Source organism: Epinephelus lanceolatus, chromosome 7 (genome assembly GCF_041903045.1).
Source record: "Epinephelus lanceolatus isolate andai-2023 chromosome 7, ASM4190304v1, whole genome shotgun sequence".
Lineage (NCBI taxonomy): Eukaryota > Metazoa > Chordata > Actinopteri > Perciformes > Serranidae > Epinephelus > Epinephelus lanceolatus.
The window spans coordinates 12,324,527-12,344,884 of NC_135740.1; the positions used below are offsets into that span (position 1 = coordinate 12,324,527).

At 37.5% G+C, this 20,358-nt stretch overlaps 1 protein-coding gene and 2 non-coding genes across 4 annotated transcripts; 2 read left to right on the forward strand and 1 right to left on the reverse strand.

Annotated features, from left to right (window-relative positions):
- Positions 1-4,248: 4,248 nt before the first annotated feature.
- trnal-aag (transfer RNA leucine (anticodon AAG)) lies at positions 4,249-4,330 on the reverse strand. The gene has a single exon. It is a non-coding gene; the product is annotated as a tRNA-Leu (tRNA).
- A 164-nt stretch (positions 4,331-4,494) lies between these two features.
- On the forward strand, positions 4,495-4,566 carry trnap-cgg (transfer RNA proline (anticodon CGG)). The gene has a single exon. It is a non-coding gene; the product is annotated as a tRNA-Pro (tRNA).
- A 9,310-nt stretch (positions 4,567-13,876) lies between these two features.
- On the forward strand, positions 13,877-19,905 carry LOC144463787 (uncharacterized). 2 transcript variants are annotated; one of them, XM_078169196.1, is made up of 8 exons: positions 13,878-14,288; positions 14,840-14,964; positions 16,382-16,465; positions 16,828-16,992; positions 17,403-17,499; positions 17,607-17,722; positions 18,063-18,267; positions 19,672-19,905. In XM_078169196.1, exons 1-8 carry the CDS (start codon positions 14,078-14,080, stop codon positions 19,773-19,775), a joined length of 1,107 nt encoding a protein of 368 aa, XP_078025322.1. In that variant the 5' UTR covers positions 13,878-14,077; the 3' UTR covers positions 19,776-19,905. The 2 variants fall into 2 exon arrangements, with proteins under 2 accessions (XP_078025321.1, XP_078025322.1); XM_078169195.1 differs by lacking the exon at positions 19,672-19,905 and having other exon boundaries at positions 13,877-14,288; positions 18,063-18,708.
- Positions 19,906-20,358: the final 453 nt, after the last annotated feature.

Below are 20,358 nucleotides of genomic sequence, written 5' to 3' on the forward strand. Positions count from 1 at the left end.
TATATGAACGATTGAACTTCATTAAAAATCTGGTATTAGCTCAGATTTAGTCTATATGAATTGGACATCATTATTTGTAACTTTATTGATTCAAAACAATTCAGTGGTACACATGGACCCATTGGTTCACTTATCTGAGCAATAATGAGATAATCTGTGAAACATTAATGAGACATACACAGTGGCTGCTAAAAACCAGTGAAAGGTCGACAACAAAAATATAAATGGTCTCTTCAATAGTGTGTAAAATATCCACAAATTAAAGCTGACAGTGTGCACTTTATCCTCATAATGATCATGTCATTTCATATTAAAGGTAATATGAGTATGCAGCCGAAACATGAAACACAGTGATGCTGCCCAAATTTAATGCAAATTTAACACAGGACGTGCTGTCTTTGTACAATTTAATGCATTACACTGCATTGTGATACACATGAATCATAATGCCTTTACAGATGCAGATCCCTCTCAGAAGACAAAAAAATTAGGCTATGTAATTATATACCATATAATATAGTGTTATATGTAAATTCTGTGTGTTATTGGTGATGTAAAATGCAAATTAAGTCCTTGGTCTCGGCCTGTTGGCCACAACTGTTGCCAGTAGCTGTTTTTAGGGTGGGTGTTCCTTAAATTCCTGGTCAAATGAAAGCAGGATCTGAAGCTTAAATCATTGGTTTGGATTTGGGGTTCTGACATGAATTAAAGTATTTTTAAAGCACCTGGGGCCTTTTCTGAGTCTAAACTCATCATTAGTGTGTCGGCCCAGAAAACATTCAAAACCAAGGCTGTGAACTTCCATCAGCTGCGGAAACACTTTTAGGTTTGATCCTGAGCAGGGCGTAATGGATCAGTTTCACATGGATCAGTGCTTTATGTCACTGGTTTTATATTAGTAAATACGATTTGAATGTAGATATTCATGATCCATAAATACATAATAGTATAAAAAATATATGTTCATATTACTATGGAGTGTCTTATTGCACCCGGTCAAGAATGGTCACACTGCAGTTATTCAGCTATTTACTCACATCCCTACAACACATCATTATGGATCCCACTGTGTGCTGTGATTGGCTGATACTCATCATGTTGACACATCAAGGTTGGAGGCGGTTAGCCTGGTAAGACCTTCCTGAAGACGTGTTGATTAACATGCTGCTGCCCCGCCTCTTATCCAAGAATTAAAATCCAATCAAGGCAAATCAGGGACTGCATTGTGGTTGATGATGTCAAATGCAAGCCGCAGCTTGCAGAACAGTAATGGCAGCTCCCAAAGTATCAAGAGTTAACTCAAACATGAATAATCAATAAGTGAGGTGATTGCAAAAAAAAAAAAGTCTTTAACAACAGTTAAACAAGAACAAGAGTATAGAATTTCTGTGAGGAAAAGACATTTTTGTCATTCTTCCAAATGAATTTGGCAAAAGCTTGATTTATTATCTGGCTCCATAAGTGATGAAGGCAACGTTTCCCAGGATTTTGTTATGCTAATTGGCTGGAGGAGTTTGTCTGTCAAGGCAAGTACTGAAAGTGTTTGTGGCGGCACCGACACTGATACAGAGAGCTAAACAGAATGTTGAGCTACCGTCATCAGGATGGTCTTACCAGGCTGGAAAGCAACGAGGGTTAGGGCAAACAGGTCATGGTTAGGGACTAGGGATGGGCATCAATTTTTGATTATCGATGATTGATTGTTAAGGATTTTGATCTAACACAAATAATTTTGCTCGATAGTCACAGTGTTTCTCCTATAATGCTACAGGCCCGGTTGTTCCTAATACGATTCAACCCCAAGCCCACACCCATTTGATGATCTATTATGGTTGGCTTTCTCTTGGTGCTTTTCTCTTACTAACTTTGTTTTGTTTAAAGGTCCAGTATATGGGATTTATTGGCATCTAGCAGCGAGGTTGCAACATCATAACTTACAGAAAGTTCTCTTGTGTGCCAAGAGTGTAGGAAAACTATGGTGGCCGATGGGAAAAACATGAAAACGTAAAATGCATTTGCAAAAACACTAAAAACGCCCTATCTAGAGTCACTGTTTGGTTTGTCTGTTCTGGGATACTGTAGAAAAAAACATGGAGAACTCCTTGGAAGAGGACTCACTCTGTATATAGATATGAATGGCTTATTTTTAAGAAACAGGCACAGGAAACTGACTTCAAAGAACTAGCAGCAACAGATGTCAATTGCTGATTTCACTCCCTCTTGACTTTAGTCATTTGTTTACTTTCCTCATTTATGTTTTTTTTTCTTGAGCAGAACTGCCAATCAGGGTAATTTTATTAAGCCATGGGCTCTGCCATTGCTGACACTGGATTCAACATGCTGAATTGGCCAAAAAAAGAAGCCAACAAGCAATGGTGCGGGACATACCGCACAAACAGACGCTCACCGACAGCCCAACACGTCTGATGGCTCACCGTTAGGTTAGTGTGTCAGGGCCTTAAGGTCATGAAAACACAATGATTCTTAGTTGTAGGTGTTCATAAACTAATGAAAACATGAATATTATATTCAATTTCACCAATATCTTACACACTGGACCTTGAAGATCTACTTTTACACAGCACTAGATTTTAATCTTCTCCCTTTTTTTCTGGCCAACAGCTTCTCCATAATGTCTGAAATTGTAAAATGATCGTGATGGTGTTGATTATGACAGTGATGAGGGACTTAATTGTACTTCAAACCATCTTCTTTGCCATTCAATAAGATGTAAGACCCACAAAACAAAACAGAAAAAACCCATCACGAGATGATGGCCAATGGCAGTTTTAAAGTGAGAAGCTGTTGCATTTATCAGTCAGAGCTGCCACTACTGAATGTTCTCCTTTGATGTGTTGTGTTTTGCTAGACAATCAATCCCTCCCTTCTCTCTTCAGTTGTCATGAAAAAGTCCAACATCTATGTTTTTGTGTGGGTGCGTTTACTACGTTTTTCTGTTCCCGTGCATGTTCTCAGATGTGATTCTGTGTTCTTGTTGGTAGCTCATGCGGGCTGTTAAAATGACTGCTGTGCCTCTGTTTCCAGAATAGAGAAATCCAGTGAAAGTGACAGGTCACACAAAGACGACGTCGTGCCTCGGTATTAATAGCTAGTCTGTCTTTTATGGGGCGAAGAGAGAAGACAAGGAAGGCCCCCTATTCAAATAGTAATTGCTCACAGTTAATCATTGATGCCTGCGTGTCATGAGACTGGGCAAATTTTGCTTTGGGGGGAAATTAGAGTGTGATTGTACAACAGCGGTCGCCACAAAAGTCAGGCGTCAAATTAAAGATAAAAGAAAGTAGTATGGGGACTTTATTGCACTGGATTCATTAGATTTCATAGTTTGACACAGAAACCAATACACCTGGGAAGGCCATTTCAAGAGCTTTGGTTAAAGGGGAATACTGCTTAATTTCTGAATTCCCACATCGTTGGCGGCTTCCATTTGTTCTCCCTCATTCTTTAATTGATATCAGAACATTATCTGATATAAGTGGAAATGTTTCATAGCTGCAGATGTTAAGTTTCCTTCTGGGGAAAATTGTAAAGCCATTGTAAAGTGGAGGTCGCCCACCAGCCAGGTGTCACAGAGAAGACAAGAGAGAAAAGAGGCTGGAGTACTCTGTGAGGAATGTAATGTATTCAATTACACTGTTTAACATGGAAAATGAGAGAACAGCAGACGGATGAGATTGTAAGAGTTGAAGGTAATTCACATTATTTTCAAGCATGAGTCCATTTTCCCATCTTTGTCCATCATGCCTAATGAGCCAGTGAATATTGCAGCAATCAAGCCTGAGAGCTCCCACGGCATATCTCTTGTTATACAGTGACATCTTAAGAGCGCATATCTTGAATATCTTTAACATAGAGAGAACAGAAGAAAGACATGTGGCGCAAGTGCCCCATTGATGCAGTTTTTTAGACTTTAGAGAAGAAGTTTGTCATATCATAGGCAAGCTATACATCAGAAATCAGAGGTTTTGTTTGTAGACATGGACCAATACAGATGGATGGATGTAGAGGACGCTCTGGCAAAGGTCCATAATGAGGAGCCGGTGGCCTGAAAAAGGCCAAAAGGTAGAATCAGCATGGAGCCAGCTAAACATCCGCTTGTCTTTTGGAAACAGAAGTTGCTTCCCACAAGTCTAACAGCCTTACATACACCAATAAGAGGAGCCTGCAATTTAGAACAACATCAGGCTACCACCTGAGTTACTTTACCTAATATCAGACATCGTCAAATGTCAGTGGTGGGATTTGAACCCACACCTCCTGAGAGACTGGAGCCTTAATCCAGCACCTAATACCACTCAGCCACACTACCTGCAAAGAAGCCCTTCCCTTGTGTCTGCAGCTTTTTTTTCTTTTTCTTTTTTTCCGCTAAGCCATACTCACGTGCGACACATGCCCTACATTGGACACATCACGTCCCATGCAGATCTAAGCAGGCTTTGGAAGAGATGGCATGGAATTATTTATCGTCCGCCTGGCTCGTTGGTCTAGGGGTATGATTCTCGCTTCGGGTGCGAGAGGTCCCGGGTTCAAATCCCGGACGAGCCCGGAAGTGACTGTTTAGTTTCTGAGGAACTGCACAGGAGAGGAATACTGGGTGCCAGAGCCCAAATCCTGGCCCAAGACCTTTGGTATGGTACCTTTGGAACCACAGGTAACCCTTCAGACATGGTACCCATGTGGTAGACCCTAGCGTTCCCACCGCAACCAGTGCTCTTCATGTGGGCCTGGTCACTGTATTTCCTATTACCGGCGACACAGAAGGAAGTCTGCACCTTGCTGATTGTCTGTTGCCTGGGGTGTGAGTATTGTGAAAACAGTGATGTAGTAATTCCTCTCAATCATCACTTACGACCCACTAGCAATGTGTGGCTGAGTACCTGCAGAGACTCTGCTCTGTGCCTGTATTTTCTTATTTTATTTCATCAGGATTTTTCTGGGCATGTAGCCCCTAACCAATGACAGGGTGCAGGTGAGGTCAAGTCGTGTATAAAAGACAGCAATCAGGTAGTAGGCACGTACCTAAGAAGAAGCTATAAAAATCACGGACACAGTGCCAAAAAAAAAATGCAAATATAGCAAGGTTTAACGCCAAGCTGACAAAGCTCATACCAAAATCAGCAGTGAAGGAAGAGACAAAGAGCAATGCAAAGTTGGCTTGTTTTCTGTTGGACAGGTATCAGCTTTTCCATTACAACAAATAGGGATGCATGATAACTTTTCTTTTAAACCGATACCGATACCTATAACCGATAACTTTCAGCTCCTAAAAGCCGATACCGATAACTGATAACCGATAACACACACACATATACATTATATATATATATATATATATATGTACCTAAGATCATGACATCAATACTATGAACAAAACCAAAACAGTTTTGACTCTTTAAATGAAGAGATATTTATTTTTTCCAATGAAAAACTATTGGCAAGCATCTCAAACATTTTCAAAATCAAACAAAAAAACTATTTAATATCTCAAATGAACATCAATTTAACTAAGGTGTATTACTTACTGATATAAAAATAAAGGCCCCTTGAACTGATGCAAATACATGCATCGGGATTACAAACTGAAAAAGTTCATCCCAGAAGTTCAAAAAAATAAATATATATAGAAAATGATTGCACTGAACAAGTTAGACTTGCCTATGTAAACAAACTGAAAAAGTGCATTCCATAGTAACAAAAAAATAAGTTTAAAGAATTTTGGCTTATGGTTCCATTCAAATGAATACCTTTTCACTAAGGTAAATGGGGTTCAGTTGTTCTTTTATCTCATATTAGAAGAGAAAGAGACAGAGACAGAGAGTCTATGTATGTTTGAGATAGTGTTGTCATGGTACCAAAATTGGGACCCACGGTACGATACCAGTGAAAGTATCACAGTTCTGAGTAGTATCACGATACCACAGCGAAAATGAGGCAGATGTGCCTTTTGTCATTTATAAAAAGATAAATCACTTTTCTATAATACATCAATGATATTTCAATAGAATAAATTACTTACTGACTTATTCATACTTCAAAAACAGCATCAATAAGTGATGAACATAGGGGGGATCAAAATAAAATAAATAAATGAAATAAAAATCAACCAGCCACCCTCCTCCCCTGACAAGTAAAGAACAGTCCCTTCATAAGTAAAGTCCCTAAAGTTTCTCCTCTGATACGCCACATACTGTGTGCCCCCATGGCTCAGCTGTTCAGGTTTTGTGCAGTCATGATAACAAGTTATTCACCTGGAGCCAGACTTCTTCGCAGGTAAGCCGTTATAATGCGCCGCTGTATTTGACAGGAATACGTATTCCTGTCCGTGTCTGTGACCCCCGTTCAACCCACAACCGGCGGGATTTGCCGTTACTGTTTATCGCCACACTGCCGACATTTTACTCCATCCGTCACCTCACGCTGTTTGATTGCGTTATCAAAACACAGCGCTATTATTCGGCCTTGCTTTTCACTTATTCCACCGAATACTGAATGTGTGTTTTTTTGCAATATTCGGCCAAATATATTCGGTGCATCCCTAATAGGAGCCTTCCTCCACTCCCCTCACCGCTGTTCTCCTCACTATACTGGCTGCTGCGCTGTGCAAGTGCACAGATGTCTCAGAGTGGTGGTGCATTTGCAAAAATGTTTTGAAGGAGCAGCAGCGGCGGCAATAATTTAGCAGCGGCGACACACCGCTGCTAAATGAATGGAGCGGAAACACTAATATGTACTGTGGAGTTTTAGTGCCGTGGTCTACCGTTGGTACCAGTATACCGTGCAAAGTGTGAGAGAGAGTGTGCGTATCTGTGTGTGTGTGTGTGTGTGTGTGTGAAAGAGAGAGAGTGTGCGCGTCTGTGTGAAATTATGACCAAGTTAACGAGTTGTTTTCCGACATGAGGGGGTATTCTTGAATTTTCCCAGTCAGAAAGAGTTTTTCTGATTATGCCGACGTCACTTGAACGCAGCATTCACTGCAGGCCATTCAGGTCTCGTAGTGGGAGCGGGGCACTGCCGTGCTGACAAAATTATATATGTTATCGGGGCTATTCGTCATGATATCGGACTTATCGGAATGACGTAATAATTTCCTGTTATCAGCCCGATAATTATCGGCCCAATAGTTATCGTGCACCCCTAACAACAAATATAAAGCTTCAATAGTAGCCTGCAATGTATGTCCAAGCAGTATGTTTAACCTACAATTCCTCATTACTTTTGACACTTCTAAAAACATTTTTTAAGCACTTTTTCATCCTTTCTGACAGTTCTGTTTCTAACAAAGAAAATGTCGTACTACAGTACATATGAAATCACCCATTACAAAGGGTTTAAAGGTTGTGACTAATGGCTTTATTAATGGTTAATAAATCATTTCCTGATGCGATAGAGTTTAGAGGGGGAATCATTGAGAATGTGCTTTTGGGTTGCCAGGTTGTGAAAAATCAGTGACTGGTTCATTCTTGTCTAGCTGGACACTTGCTTGTCTTTTTTTTCAGCTCTTCATCATCAGCTAGACATTTGCAATGGACCATTTGACCCCTGACACCCTGGATGCATTAATTTGATACACCGGCTCCATAGCGGTGCCAGTGCTGACCTTATTAAGTAAATGATATATTGTGTATTGACCATGATGTAACTGATCCACATTAAACTTTGTTAATATTATTATAAAATTCAATGTTTCCACTTCAATAGCATTCATTAAGTCAGGGTAGGTTGACGAATCAGTACCCAAATCACAGTGTGGTGCACGAAGCACATGAAAGACAATCTTTGTGCCCCCAAGAGTTCCATTACACCCAGGTAAAAAAGTAATATACTTTAATGTACTAAAAATGTACTTAATTTTCTGAAAGTACATTTCTAGCACATTTTGACTTTATGTGTTAAAATAAAGTAAACCAAAAATATATTATAAATGTATTAATTACAAATATATTATTTCCTCAGTAGTACTTCAGTTTACTTAGATAAAGTACACTATTTAGTACTAATACTTAAATTCATATTAAGTATATTCATATAAAATATACTAACACTGAAATATATATAAGTGTTTGATTAGTATATTTATTTATTATGTACTTCGAATGTGTTAAATATAAGTTTAATGTCAGTGTATTTGCATCTACTTTTATCAAGTGCACTTTTAGCACCCTTTCAATAAGTTCACTTTTATAACACTTTTTTTCATATCATTGTTAGCACAGCAGTGTTAAAGTGCACTTAAAATAAGTATATTAATAATTGAATACTACTTCAGTGGTAAATTAGTGTATTCTTCATAAGTACACTATAAACCAGAACAAATTTATCAGTATGTAGCCATTTCTTTTAGTGTGCTAAGATCAGTTTAAAAGAATGTACAATAACAGTTAATTTCTGCAGCTGACCTTTTCTCTTCAACCTTTTAAAATAATGTATTTTACCAGCAAAATGCAACAATGCTGTTATGTAACAATACCTTTTCTAATTGAAAAAATATCCTTACTTTTCTATTTCAATTTTAAAATGTTAGCAATTAGTGTTATAAAGTATTTGGATTACTTCAACACCACCGTTGTTTTTATGCAATATTTAAAAATCCATCCATTCTCCAAATTTAATGGTGAATTTTGAATAAACATGAACATCAACAACAGAGCACCTTTCAATTGACCATGTGCTTTTATGTAATGCAGTATTCACCAGTATTTCTAATAAAAAAACAGTACAACCTTGTGTATTTCTTATCATCACATGGAAAGTACTTATTCCAAAGCTTGGATTGTTTCACTTACATTTGACAGCAATCAGAAAACACATTACACTTATGAACATATTAAGATGTGTAGATAACAGGAAATTTGCTTTGCTGCTTGACAGAAAAATGAATCTTTTGAAAGTCTTTGATTTTGCATGAAAACAGTCTGTTAAAGTTCAACATTTTGAGGCCAGGTACAGTGCCTTGCAAAAGTATTCACCCCTACGATTTTGTTTGTATTTTGTTATACCACAACTGTTATAGTATAACTGTTTAACAGCACAGTCTTTGTGTGTGCTTGCCCATGTGCCTTATCATTTTTACAGATTTAATACTCTGAAGTTGCCATTTTTGGACATTGTCCACTAGTTTTAAGGCACACCAAGAATACACACTGATATGTAATCCCTATTTCTTACAATTTGGCAGTGGCTTCAGCAATTTTTCTCAAACTTCCCCAGTAACTATTTAATCTCTCTCTACATTATTTGGTAGAGGAATAACATATTGTTTGTCTCTTGATTGGATCAAAACACATTTCCTGTGGAACAGGTCAGTGGGCACCGCATAAACATTCCTAGATTCTGACACCTCAGACATAAAAGTGGAAGCAATGTTCAGTTGACTATCCTTGCAGAGCTGTCCATCAGTCTTCACAAGCTCCTTTACCAATATACAGTGCAATGACAAATCGCCTGCTCTGAATACTGACATGCAAAGAATTCTACATAATTTTCCATCCTGTAACTCCACTGTTGAGTTGATCCTTTTTTTTAGACTTCTGTTACTGCTGGAATGATACAGTACACCTTTTACAATGAAACGGTGATAACAAACACAGTGTTCGACTGTAACACTTAGCAAGTCTTTGATAGCAAGTTTTTCTAATGCTGACAGTTTGTGATGACAGGGATTACCAAAAACCCTGACATTTTCATCCAGGCTAGATGAATTAGAACTTGATACATTGCTGTTTAGGAGATGTGAAAAAATGCATTTCACCCCTTCATTAGCATCTACCATGTACTTTTCGGCTTTTTGTGTTAGACTCCTCCAGCAAAGAAATCTTTTAACTATTTGCTCTGGAACATGTGTTGTCCCATGGAAGTACTGTAACAAAGTGCCATTAAATGATTCGAAGGAAAAAGTTGATGTGGCCCACAAAGGGCCCCAGTTCCTAACACTTGCCGCAAGGTGTGTCAGAAGATGGACATTAAATGTCATATTTGCTGCACCATATAACTTCTCAAACTGCAGTGAGAACTTCTTGAGAGCTCTTTCAGCTACTTCAATATCACAGCGTTTCACCTTTTCTCCCAAAAGAATGTGCATTGCGAACACAAACAGAAAAAGGTGGTTCCAGAACTTCTTTAGTAAGACCCCATTCAGTAAAGGCAGGGCATAGAATAACAGGAATGATCTCCACTCTGACGCTTTCCAATATTTTCTGTCTGCCACAGATCGTGGTACTCTTGTTATCTCAACAGGGGGTTGAATTGCAATGAGCTCTTTGTCAATGCGGTCTGATTTTGCTCCTAAGTACCACTCTTTGTCATGATTTCTTGAGTCAAACCACAGTTTTGCTAATTGTCTTGTCACACCAAGGCAGACACAATGCTGATACTCTGGAACAAATCCATTTATCATTTGAAACTTTGTGAGTTTCATTAATGGTGAAGGTCCTTTTACTCCCATTACAGGACTGTCTGGTGTTGCAGCCATTGCGTGATCAAAATGCTTAGCTTCAGTTCTAAGATGTGGTTTTGGGCCTTTGTTTGTGTAAGGACCACCACCAACATGGTAACAAAAATCACATCCATAAAAGCCATTAAACTGTTTGGTGTTTCTTAGAAGTGGGCGAGCAACTGAATCTGAACTGCATATCAGAGCATACACTTTGGAGACATGTTGCACATTTGCTGAGTCCTTCCATTTAATGCCATTTTGTTCTAAAATTTGCAGTTCATTAACAAATGGCTTCAAAAATGTTAAGAAGTTTGGTTTCTTCTCGCCAAACCAGAGACAAGGAAGACAGATATTTGCCTTGCGTTCTTTAGGTTCGAGTTCTATAACCTGGCACTGAATGGGCCAGATTTGATACTTTGAACTCCTGAAAACTGGAATTCCATCACAGTTCCAAATTAAAGTTATGTCATCCTCACCTAATTCACCTGATTCTTTGAGTTTCTGGTACTCTTCTCCACACTGTATATCTGAAATGACATCTGCACATTGCCAGTCTTTTTTTAAACTTTGGTTTCATTCAAGCAATGTTTTGATTTGTGAAGCCAAACTAAGCACTAGAAAGAAACACCCACTTTTGAGACAGCTCTCTGAATCAGTTACTGCATTACAAGCACCACACTGTAGTTCACTGGTATTATTTACCCCTAAGTAGTTTTCACATGCTGGACAGTAAAAATGGGGGACATAATTTCCATATTGTCCATAAGCTTTGTGAAAAAGGTATGTGGTTACTGGTACCATTCCAGGGAAATGTTCATTGACAATCTTCAGTAGATGTTCCAGTGCCACACCTGTCACATTGTGCCTTAGTACATAAGACATCAGTAAGATTAAACTTTGTCCCTTTGTCAGTGGAGCTCCAGGATACGCTGGATCATCTCCATCCAACAAAAATGTCTCTGCCTGTGAAGACATAAAAAAAGACAAGATAGAAAACTGTTACATTCATCTGCATTAAAAGAGATTGCTTACAGATTTACAGAAAAAACATACTGTACAATAATACATGTTAATAACCTGTTGGTTTGGTGTCTCTTGCTGATCAGGTGGAGTAGCAGGCACATTGCATCCTGGTTGCTTCTCTAACATGTCCTGGCAAAATATAAATGTAAGCATAAATATTTTCATTTTCATTTCTTTTATAGTTTTGACATATAAAACAATACTAGTGCTCCAAAAGATAAGTGGTAACTACTACAAGTCATCTGGTAGTATTTACATTTAGAGAATTTACCATGTTGCCTTCTGGGGTTGTTAGCATGCAGAGTTAGAGTTATGCAAATGGAATACACACTAGCTTCATATAAAACTGATGTGATCTCAGGGGAAAGGATGAATGTAGTGCCTATATTCAGTAAATATACAAAATGTGTAGCTCCTTGCCCAAACCTAGAAAACAAATGAACTCTATTAACAAATCAGAAACAAGAATACTGAAAAGCACTAATACTTGGGTGGATGCAAGACAGGGCATCTGTTTCTATCAAGACAGTGAGTTCAAACATTAAGCCAAAACTGCATAATAATGCTTAATAAAAAACAAAATTGTTGTATTGGCGGAATAAAACATCAGATTTAAGTCACATTAAGCAAGTTAAGCCACATTTGCATTATATGTGCAGTGAAGATCGAACAGATGGATAATATCCAGGAAAATGGTGACTACAGCTTCACATACTGAAGAACTGTATTAATTAAGGGAAGGTATATGTCACAGCCATCAAGTGCCAATGTAGGCTATAAGTCAGCCACCTGTTAGGAACTTTGTTAGCCTCATGTGGAACTACTAATTTGCTTGAATTACAATGTAAATTAAACATGAATGAATAATGCAATCATACTTTGAAATAGTTATATGTAGTTATAATTCTGTGACCAAATGAGACCTTGCTGGTGTTCACTTTCAATACATGTTTATTATCGGTAGCCTATATTACTATTTTAAGACGTCGGTTTAAAAAAATAAAAACTACTCTATTCACATTTTCTGTATCGATTAAAGGGGTTGTTTTTAGCATAAAAATGAAACTAGTAACTTGTAACTATAGTACCTGTGCTTCTGGTCCGATTTGCATATCTTGTTGATCCCCACAAAATTGAAAAGTGCAGTGTGAGTAGGTGGAGGGTGGCAATTCTAGCACTGGGTGGGTCTTTCTGGAGACTCCCTCTCCGGCAGGCTGCATATAATGAAGATATAATACATGGAAATTCTCAAGTGAAGTATTAATGACAATACTATATGTTTGTGTCTCATTTTAAGGAAATACACTGTAGGGGCTAGGACAATCATTATTTTCATCACGTTTAATTTAATTGAAATGACAATTATACAGAAACTATACATATAGTATAACACAGCAATTAATATCAACAATTTCAATTGCTGGTATTTTAATACCTCTGATGAATCTTTGTTTGGTCTGTCCTGAAGCTGTTGCTCTCTTATTGGACTGACAAGATGCTTTCCTCTCAAACATTCTAAAGATGACTGACTGCTTGGTCCTTCTGCAACAAGGCCCTCATCGGGAACATTCTGATCATGAGACAGCACATAGATTTATTTAACTATCATACTGCAAACATTTAGGGTATGATAAACATTACAAATAAAATTATGGATGAATAAAAGCTTTAGAGGAAAGTAATATGTATTTTGTGAACCCCTTAATTTTATTTCAGAATGGAAGCATAAAACATAGTAATGATCACTGTTTTTACCTGTTTGTTAGTTGTGGGATTGTCTCCTGGATATTCCTCCAGAGAATATGTTCGTTCACCGTTATTTGAAAGTGGAATCTGGGGAGTGCAGTTGGAATGTCAACTTGCATGTAACACTATCTGCAATTCATATTGTTGCGAATGAAAAAAATGGTCTACCTCTTTCAAGACCTCTCTATTGTTAGTTGTACAGGATGCACTGAGGTATTTCTTGTAACTCCCTCTGCAGTTTAAAGTATTCTGCAATGAACAAGAAGGTCCTTGCATTTAAAATTAAGAATTATTAATCTTATTCTATAATCACTGCTGTTGTTGATAATAAAATAAATGTGAAAGCTCAAATACCTCTTTCTCTTTTGCTAGCCGTCTGTATTTGGCTGCCTTTGAAGGTTGGCTCGACTCATTCAGCAGATATTCTTTGTAATGTCTTTTGGGTGCCATGTCTGCGAGCGGTTTTACAGTTTTTCTCTAAGCCCGGTAAAATACATCCATGGGTAAAGTAAAGTGCAGTGTCCTGGATAAAACGTCATTGTAACATTACTGATACGTGCGCATGCGTGCATGGACATTACTACGGTGGCCGAGAGGGACTGTACATTACGGTGTACACAGACTTTTTTAAAATTTAATTACTCTTTTTTTTTTTTTTTTTTTTTTTTGCAAGAACGTAGAGTCTGCGTCTGACAGACAATTTTCAATGTCAAAATTGAAAATTTGCATGTGGTGGACATTTTTCAAATTGACCCTGAAGTACTCCTGGCGCTGTGCTGCCGCTGATTGGTTACCCCCGAATGCAACCTGCTTGAATGTAGATGCTGAGGGAAGCGTTGTTGCAGTTGAGTTACAATGGCGCAGTTCAAGTTCGGGATGTTTTATTTTAGGGACAACACAATTCACGTCGAAAGTACTGACATTGTGACACCTCAGTACAGACAGCAGCTCGTTCAGGTATTAAAACGGCCGGACCTCTCCAGTGAAGAAGGATGGATACAAGTGTGCTGGAGCACCAGGAAAGCACCTAAAAACAAGGTGGCCGCAAAACTGCTCTTACTCGGAGGTTTGTATTGCTCGTGCATGGTGTGAAATATCTTTTGAATAAATATTCTTTCTACTAATGACTAAGATAAGAGGCAAACTTATCATTCACAAGCTGCATTAGCTAACTAGCTAGCTAGCTGTTAGCAGCAGACGGCAGCTAATGCTAGCATAAATGGTGCTAACTTAGTGCAACTTCAGATGAGATTTTGTGTGAACATTTGTGAGCGTGCTGTGTGGAGAATGTTTAGCAAAAATTGCCCACTGTAAAGAAAATAACAAGAAAAAAATTGTACAAATTTGTTATGCTAGCACTTGCCAGCCACTACTGTTAGTGATGATTTGATAAAGAATTTGCCAGTGGCTCATGCTCATGAATGTTAATGTTAACCTTGTATGTAATTTAATTTTTATGTAACTATGTTTATAAAAAGACTTAAAGTGACTTGTTGTGTATAATATTAGATTGACTGTGGTGCATTTCACGAGACATACAAAATATCTAAAATATTGAGCAAAAGAGGGAAAAAACATGGTTTTGACAGTTTGTCTGATGTATGGTTGTGGTTACAGACAACTACAAGGAGTTGATGGGAAAAAAAGAAGCCTTCCTCAAGGATGAGGACATCTGGCACATGGCAGTTGCAAGGAGAAGGACCACACCTTGTACCACAACACATGATGGAAGCAAACCAAAGGTTATTTTTGTTGCTTGTGTTGGTAGTTTCTTTAGAAAACACACTTTAATTAATAGTTATAGGCTGTTGTGTTGCAACTAGGGATGCCACAATACCACTAATTTTATAGATAGTTCTGACGGCATTCAAATTTGTCTTTAACAAAGTCAATAACAGTGTTGCCAACTATTTTCAGTGGGAAGTAGCTAAAGCCTGCAGGAAAAGTCCTGGATGTCGCTAGATAACGTCACGTGCTAATTTGCATATATATGATGGCATGACTTTATTACATATATACAAAATAAAAAAAATATTTTAAATTAAGTTAAACTAAACTGACTGACCAGCGTTTATTTCAAGAGGCTCCTCAATGTGCATCCAAATCTGCCTCTAATATTAAAAAACTGTTTATACAGGCTGTTGCATCGACTGTAACTGAAGTATCATGAACAGAGAGATGATCATGCACTGGAATAAATTCACTATTGTTAACTCTGTCTATTTTGACAAAACAAAATCAAACTCAAATAGTTAAGTTAAATCATTTAGAATTAAAACGATGGGGATCAGTGATTAGTCTTTAAGCATGCACATTCACAGTTCATCCATGTCTGTGTGGCTGCTGATTGGTCCACTGAACGTGTTGCTGCTGCTCTGTCCCACCCACTGGACAGTCCACCCAGAGAGCTACATTAACACTCATTCACTGAGAAATACTGGCGACTCCCTTCAAGAAAAGTAGTTAAGGTCTGTCCAAAAAGTCGCTAGATATGATGCGAGTCGCTTTAAAAAAAAAAATCGCTAAAGGGTTCTGAAAAGTAGCTAAATCTAGCGACAAAGTCACCAAGTTGCCAACACTGGTCGATACTACTGCAAAAACATCCTCATCATCCTGATAACATGAAAATAGAATATATCAATTATTTAGTAAAAGTCACAATATGTTGCTAACACACACGTGCACATATATTTTGATATACTGCAGTGACAAGACAGTTTGCAGCTTCATCACTTGTCACTACATGTTTATTAATGACCTGTTGCTGCACTAGCACTTACCACAGCGATTGTTTTTTCCTTTTGCCCTCCCTCCTCTCTTTGCATTTCACATCAGATTAAAACACCTGTATGTTCAAAATGCTGCTCCATTTCGTATCATACTTACCAAAGTCTTGATTCACTGAAATCCCTATTTGTAGGTTGGTTATGCTTTTAATATCTTGTCTCATCTTTTTTATGAAAAATGATATGAAGTGAATGTCACCCACTGAATTATTTTTAATTGTAACACATAAAATCGTTAATGAATTAATGACACTGTAATACTATGATGTTTTTTAGTTGAAATGTTTTTCTAAAAAAATCTCTTCACCAGAAAGCATCTATGGTATAGTTCATATGTTGTTGTCATGTAATACATTCTTTCTCTTCGGTACAGAAAAAAAGAATTACTGCAACTTCCAGTCTCACTTCAGATGAAGATGAAACACAGATTGACCCATCACAAGTTCTTCAAACAAATGTAAGTATTTACGGGAATAAGGGAATATTGTGGGAGGATAAGACATATTTTTCATTATAAGTGGCTTTAGGTTTGACAGCAGTGCAGTTGCAGAAGTGGATGGTGGCACTCCAGCTGTGTTAGTTTTGAAATACTGATTGTTTAGTAAGTACAAAAACTACTACAACACATGACAAATTGTATGATATGAAAAGATAAAATTGTGAGTAGTGAGTACTGTTCCTCTGGTGAAATATGATCTGACAATACCTTAATAAGCTGTACAGTAGGTGATAGATTCTACAAACATCTACAAAGATGGATATTTACCCCTCTCTTGCCTTTGCAGTTTAACATTTTACTTTTTCTGCCCTTTGTTTAAGAAGCCGAAGATGACAAAGGCTGCAAGAGACAGAGCCCTTTCTCAACTGAAATCCTCGCTGCTGAGAAGAAATCCAACAACCTCCACCCCCTTGACAAGTGAAGACGATACAGACATAGACACCAATGTGGACTTATTTGACCCACCTCAGGCTTCGGGATCAACTGTAAGTATTTACAAAACACAAGAAATAAAAGTAGAATTAGGGCCCTATTGTTTCCGCGATCACAGAATCTCGGACGGAATCGCGGAATTGAGCAATAAAAACGGAATCTACTTTTTAACACGGAATATCACGGAAAATGACATCATTTGACTGAAATGCTGTTATCGTGAGGAAGAGGAATGTAAACCCAGGGGGAATTTTACCAGAGGGACGCTAATCTGCGTGACACAGCCCTGAAATTCACCTGCGCCCCCTCCCGCTTTAAAACAATCTATGTTTCAAAACATGCGAGCATGGCGAAGCGGCTTCACAATAATCCGCCTTCGCTTGCAAGAAAATTTAAGAAACACGACACTACACTCCAGGTGAGTCATACTAACATAGCATTGTTGACATTTTCATTTATGCAGGACCTCTGCCAAGGGGAAAGTGAAGAGGAGAGTGTCCTGATGGATCAGCCCAGATCCAGTGTTGACATACAACAGGAAGTGATGGATGCTCTGAAAGGTATTCATACAAAGAAGAATTGCTTATGTTTTTTATGTCAGTAATTGTATCGATAGGAGCCTTATCTCTCATATATCTGTGACTTGTGTTTTTTTTCCTTAATGCAGAAATACCAGCCTTAGTCAAGTGTGTCAGAGATCTTATTACAACCATGAAGAGAATGCCACCTGTCATGGACACTGACAGTACAAGTTCTGGTTCTTCCAGTCCAGCTCCAGAAATGGTATGTTTTGCATTTATACACGTTTTGTAAATACTGCCTTTTTATTACAGTAAACATTTCATCCAGAATTGTTGTAAACTACATGACTGTTAGCAGTTTTGTCTCTGTAGTCTCGACCCACATTTTGCACGTACTGTATTTGATAGAAACTGTTTTTTCCATTTCAGCATGCAGTTGTTCAGAAATTATACTTTAATTCATTGAAGACCACTTGCAGAAATTACAACTTAACTAATATTTGGCATTCAGTAGTTCGGCTTTGTCTTTTAAGAAATGCATTCCAGCAACGTATTCCTAATACCATTTCTAATAATTGACTAACTCTATTTCCTGGACACAGATTTCCCTGGGCAACACGGGGGTGCAGGTCAGCAAAATCTGTTTCCAAAGACTAAACCGAACAAGAATGTCCCTGTTCACACAGGACTTAGCTGTGCTCATCTTTGGGCGGGATGTTTTGGCATCCTCGACTCTCACAGGAAAACCAGGGCCTACTGGAACAGCGAAAGAGCAGCTAAATCCGGAAAAGCTGAGTGCCCTTGTTGGTAAGTATTGGTTAAGTCTATTTTTCCTTGTTATCATTTTGTTTTTATGCCTCTACCCTTGCCTTGGCCATAGCCAGAAGCAACATGTTTCAGATTGCCCTCATGTATGACTGGGTTAACTACAACAAACTGGTTTTAAATGTATCCAAAACCAACTGTATGGTAATTGGCTCATACCACAGCATTAGCAAAAAACCTGTTAAATCTGAAAATCAAAGAAGTATGCATTAATCAAGTACAGGAGACCAAGCTGCTGGGAGTTGTCATTGATGACAAACTTACATGGAAAACACATATAAACAAAATGGTTAATAAAATGGGAAGTGGCATATCTGTCATTAGAAGATGCAAAGCATATTTAACACCAAAATCAACTAAATTAATAATGCAGGCTTTAATTCTGTCAAATCTTGATTACTGCCCTGTAGTCTGGTCAAACGCCATGGCAGAGACAATTAACAAACTTCAAAAAGTGCGAAATAAAGCAGCTCGCATTGTCCTTGGTTGTGATCTCAGAACAAATGTAATTAAAATGCATAGAAATCTAGGTTGGTTGATGGTAGGTGACAGATTGCTCCACTTGTTACTGATATTTATAAGAAATGTATCCATATCCAAAACACCACATGTTCTACATAAAGAACTACGGTATAGTTCAGATAAGCATAACTATACAACGAGACATGCAGCTAGTGGAAAGTCTTCACTACCAAAAATAAAGACAAATTATGGTAAAAGAACAGTGATGTACAGAACCATGCATGCTTGGAACCTACTCCCAAAAAACTTTGAACAAATAAGCAGTATAAAAAAATTCAAACTGGCAACATCTGGCAAATGGACACATATAGAAGTGATGGAATTATTGTTTATTATTAATAATGTAATGCTTTAGGTATATTGAGTAAAGTTTTTCAGTGGGGAATGATGACTGCTGAGTGCTACATATGGATATAAATTATGAAAATACATAGAATACCTTGAAATATATATAGATATATGGATAAGAAAACTGGAAAGATTTTGAACCTTTGTTGTAAATGTTATTTCATTCTTATTTTTCTTATGTTTTTTATTTTGATATTTTAATTTATTTTATATGTATGTGTGTACACATGTGTATGAGTATGTATGTGTATACAGTATATGGATGTAGATACTCCTTCTTTGTTTTTGTTTCATTATTCAATGTCAACTTTTTAGTTTGCTTTTAACTTTTGTGTACTGTACATTATATCGGGGACCCCAGGAAGAATAGCTGCGTTTTTTTTTTTCTGCAGCTAATGGGGATCCAAATAAAACAATAAACAATAAAACAATAAACAATGTATGTATGCCCCCTTCTTGCTAATGGGAAAAGCATGATTTGTAACACCATTTTATTTGTCCTTTTCTATTTTACAGGTACAGTTATTGCTGAATTTCCAGGAACAAATGTGTCTGATGTGAGGGCAGTGATTCGGAGAAAATGTAACAATGAGAATTTTGTGAGCAAAAAGAAACAGTAAGCAGTAACATCAGTAACTGTTTGTAATCGTTTTTGTTTGTTTGTTTTTTGGTGGACATACATTTTGAGTTTAAACAAACTGTGTCAATGCTTCACATGTAAAAGTTTCAAAAGTCAGTTTAATGTTCATCCCTGTCATTACTAGCTTCTCTGTGGTGCACAGCTAGCAGGGTAGTGCTAGCACAGCTATTGTTTCTTTTTCTTTTTTCCTTTTATTATTGTTTTTTAGTTAACTTGTTAAAGAGTATGACTAAAAAGAATTCTCTGGGGTCAGATGATCCAAATTCGAATAAAAATGTTACGATGAAGAGAAACTGTTTGAAAATGTTGTTTAAGATGTTGTTAAAGATGTACTTCAATGTATTTTATTATGCACATTTTCCCTGTAATGCCATGCATGTTAAAAATAAACTTAAATTCTACCTCAAGTATGTTCTAATTATTTTTTATGTTTACTTAAAAGTAATTTGAAATTCAAATTAATTATAAAAAAAATACTTTCTATGTACTGTTGAAGTGTACTTTAATGAAATACATCTAGTATACTTTCTGCACACATAATTAGTGTACTCACAGTATATTAT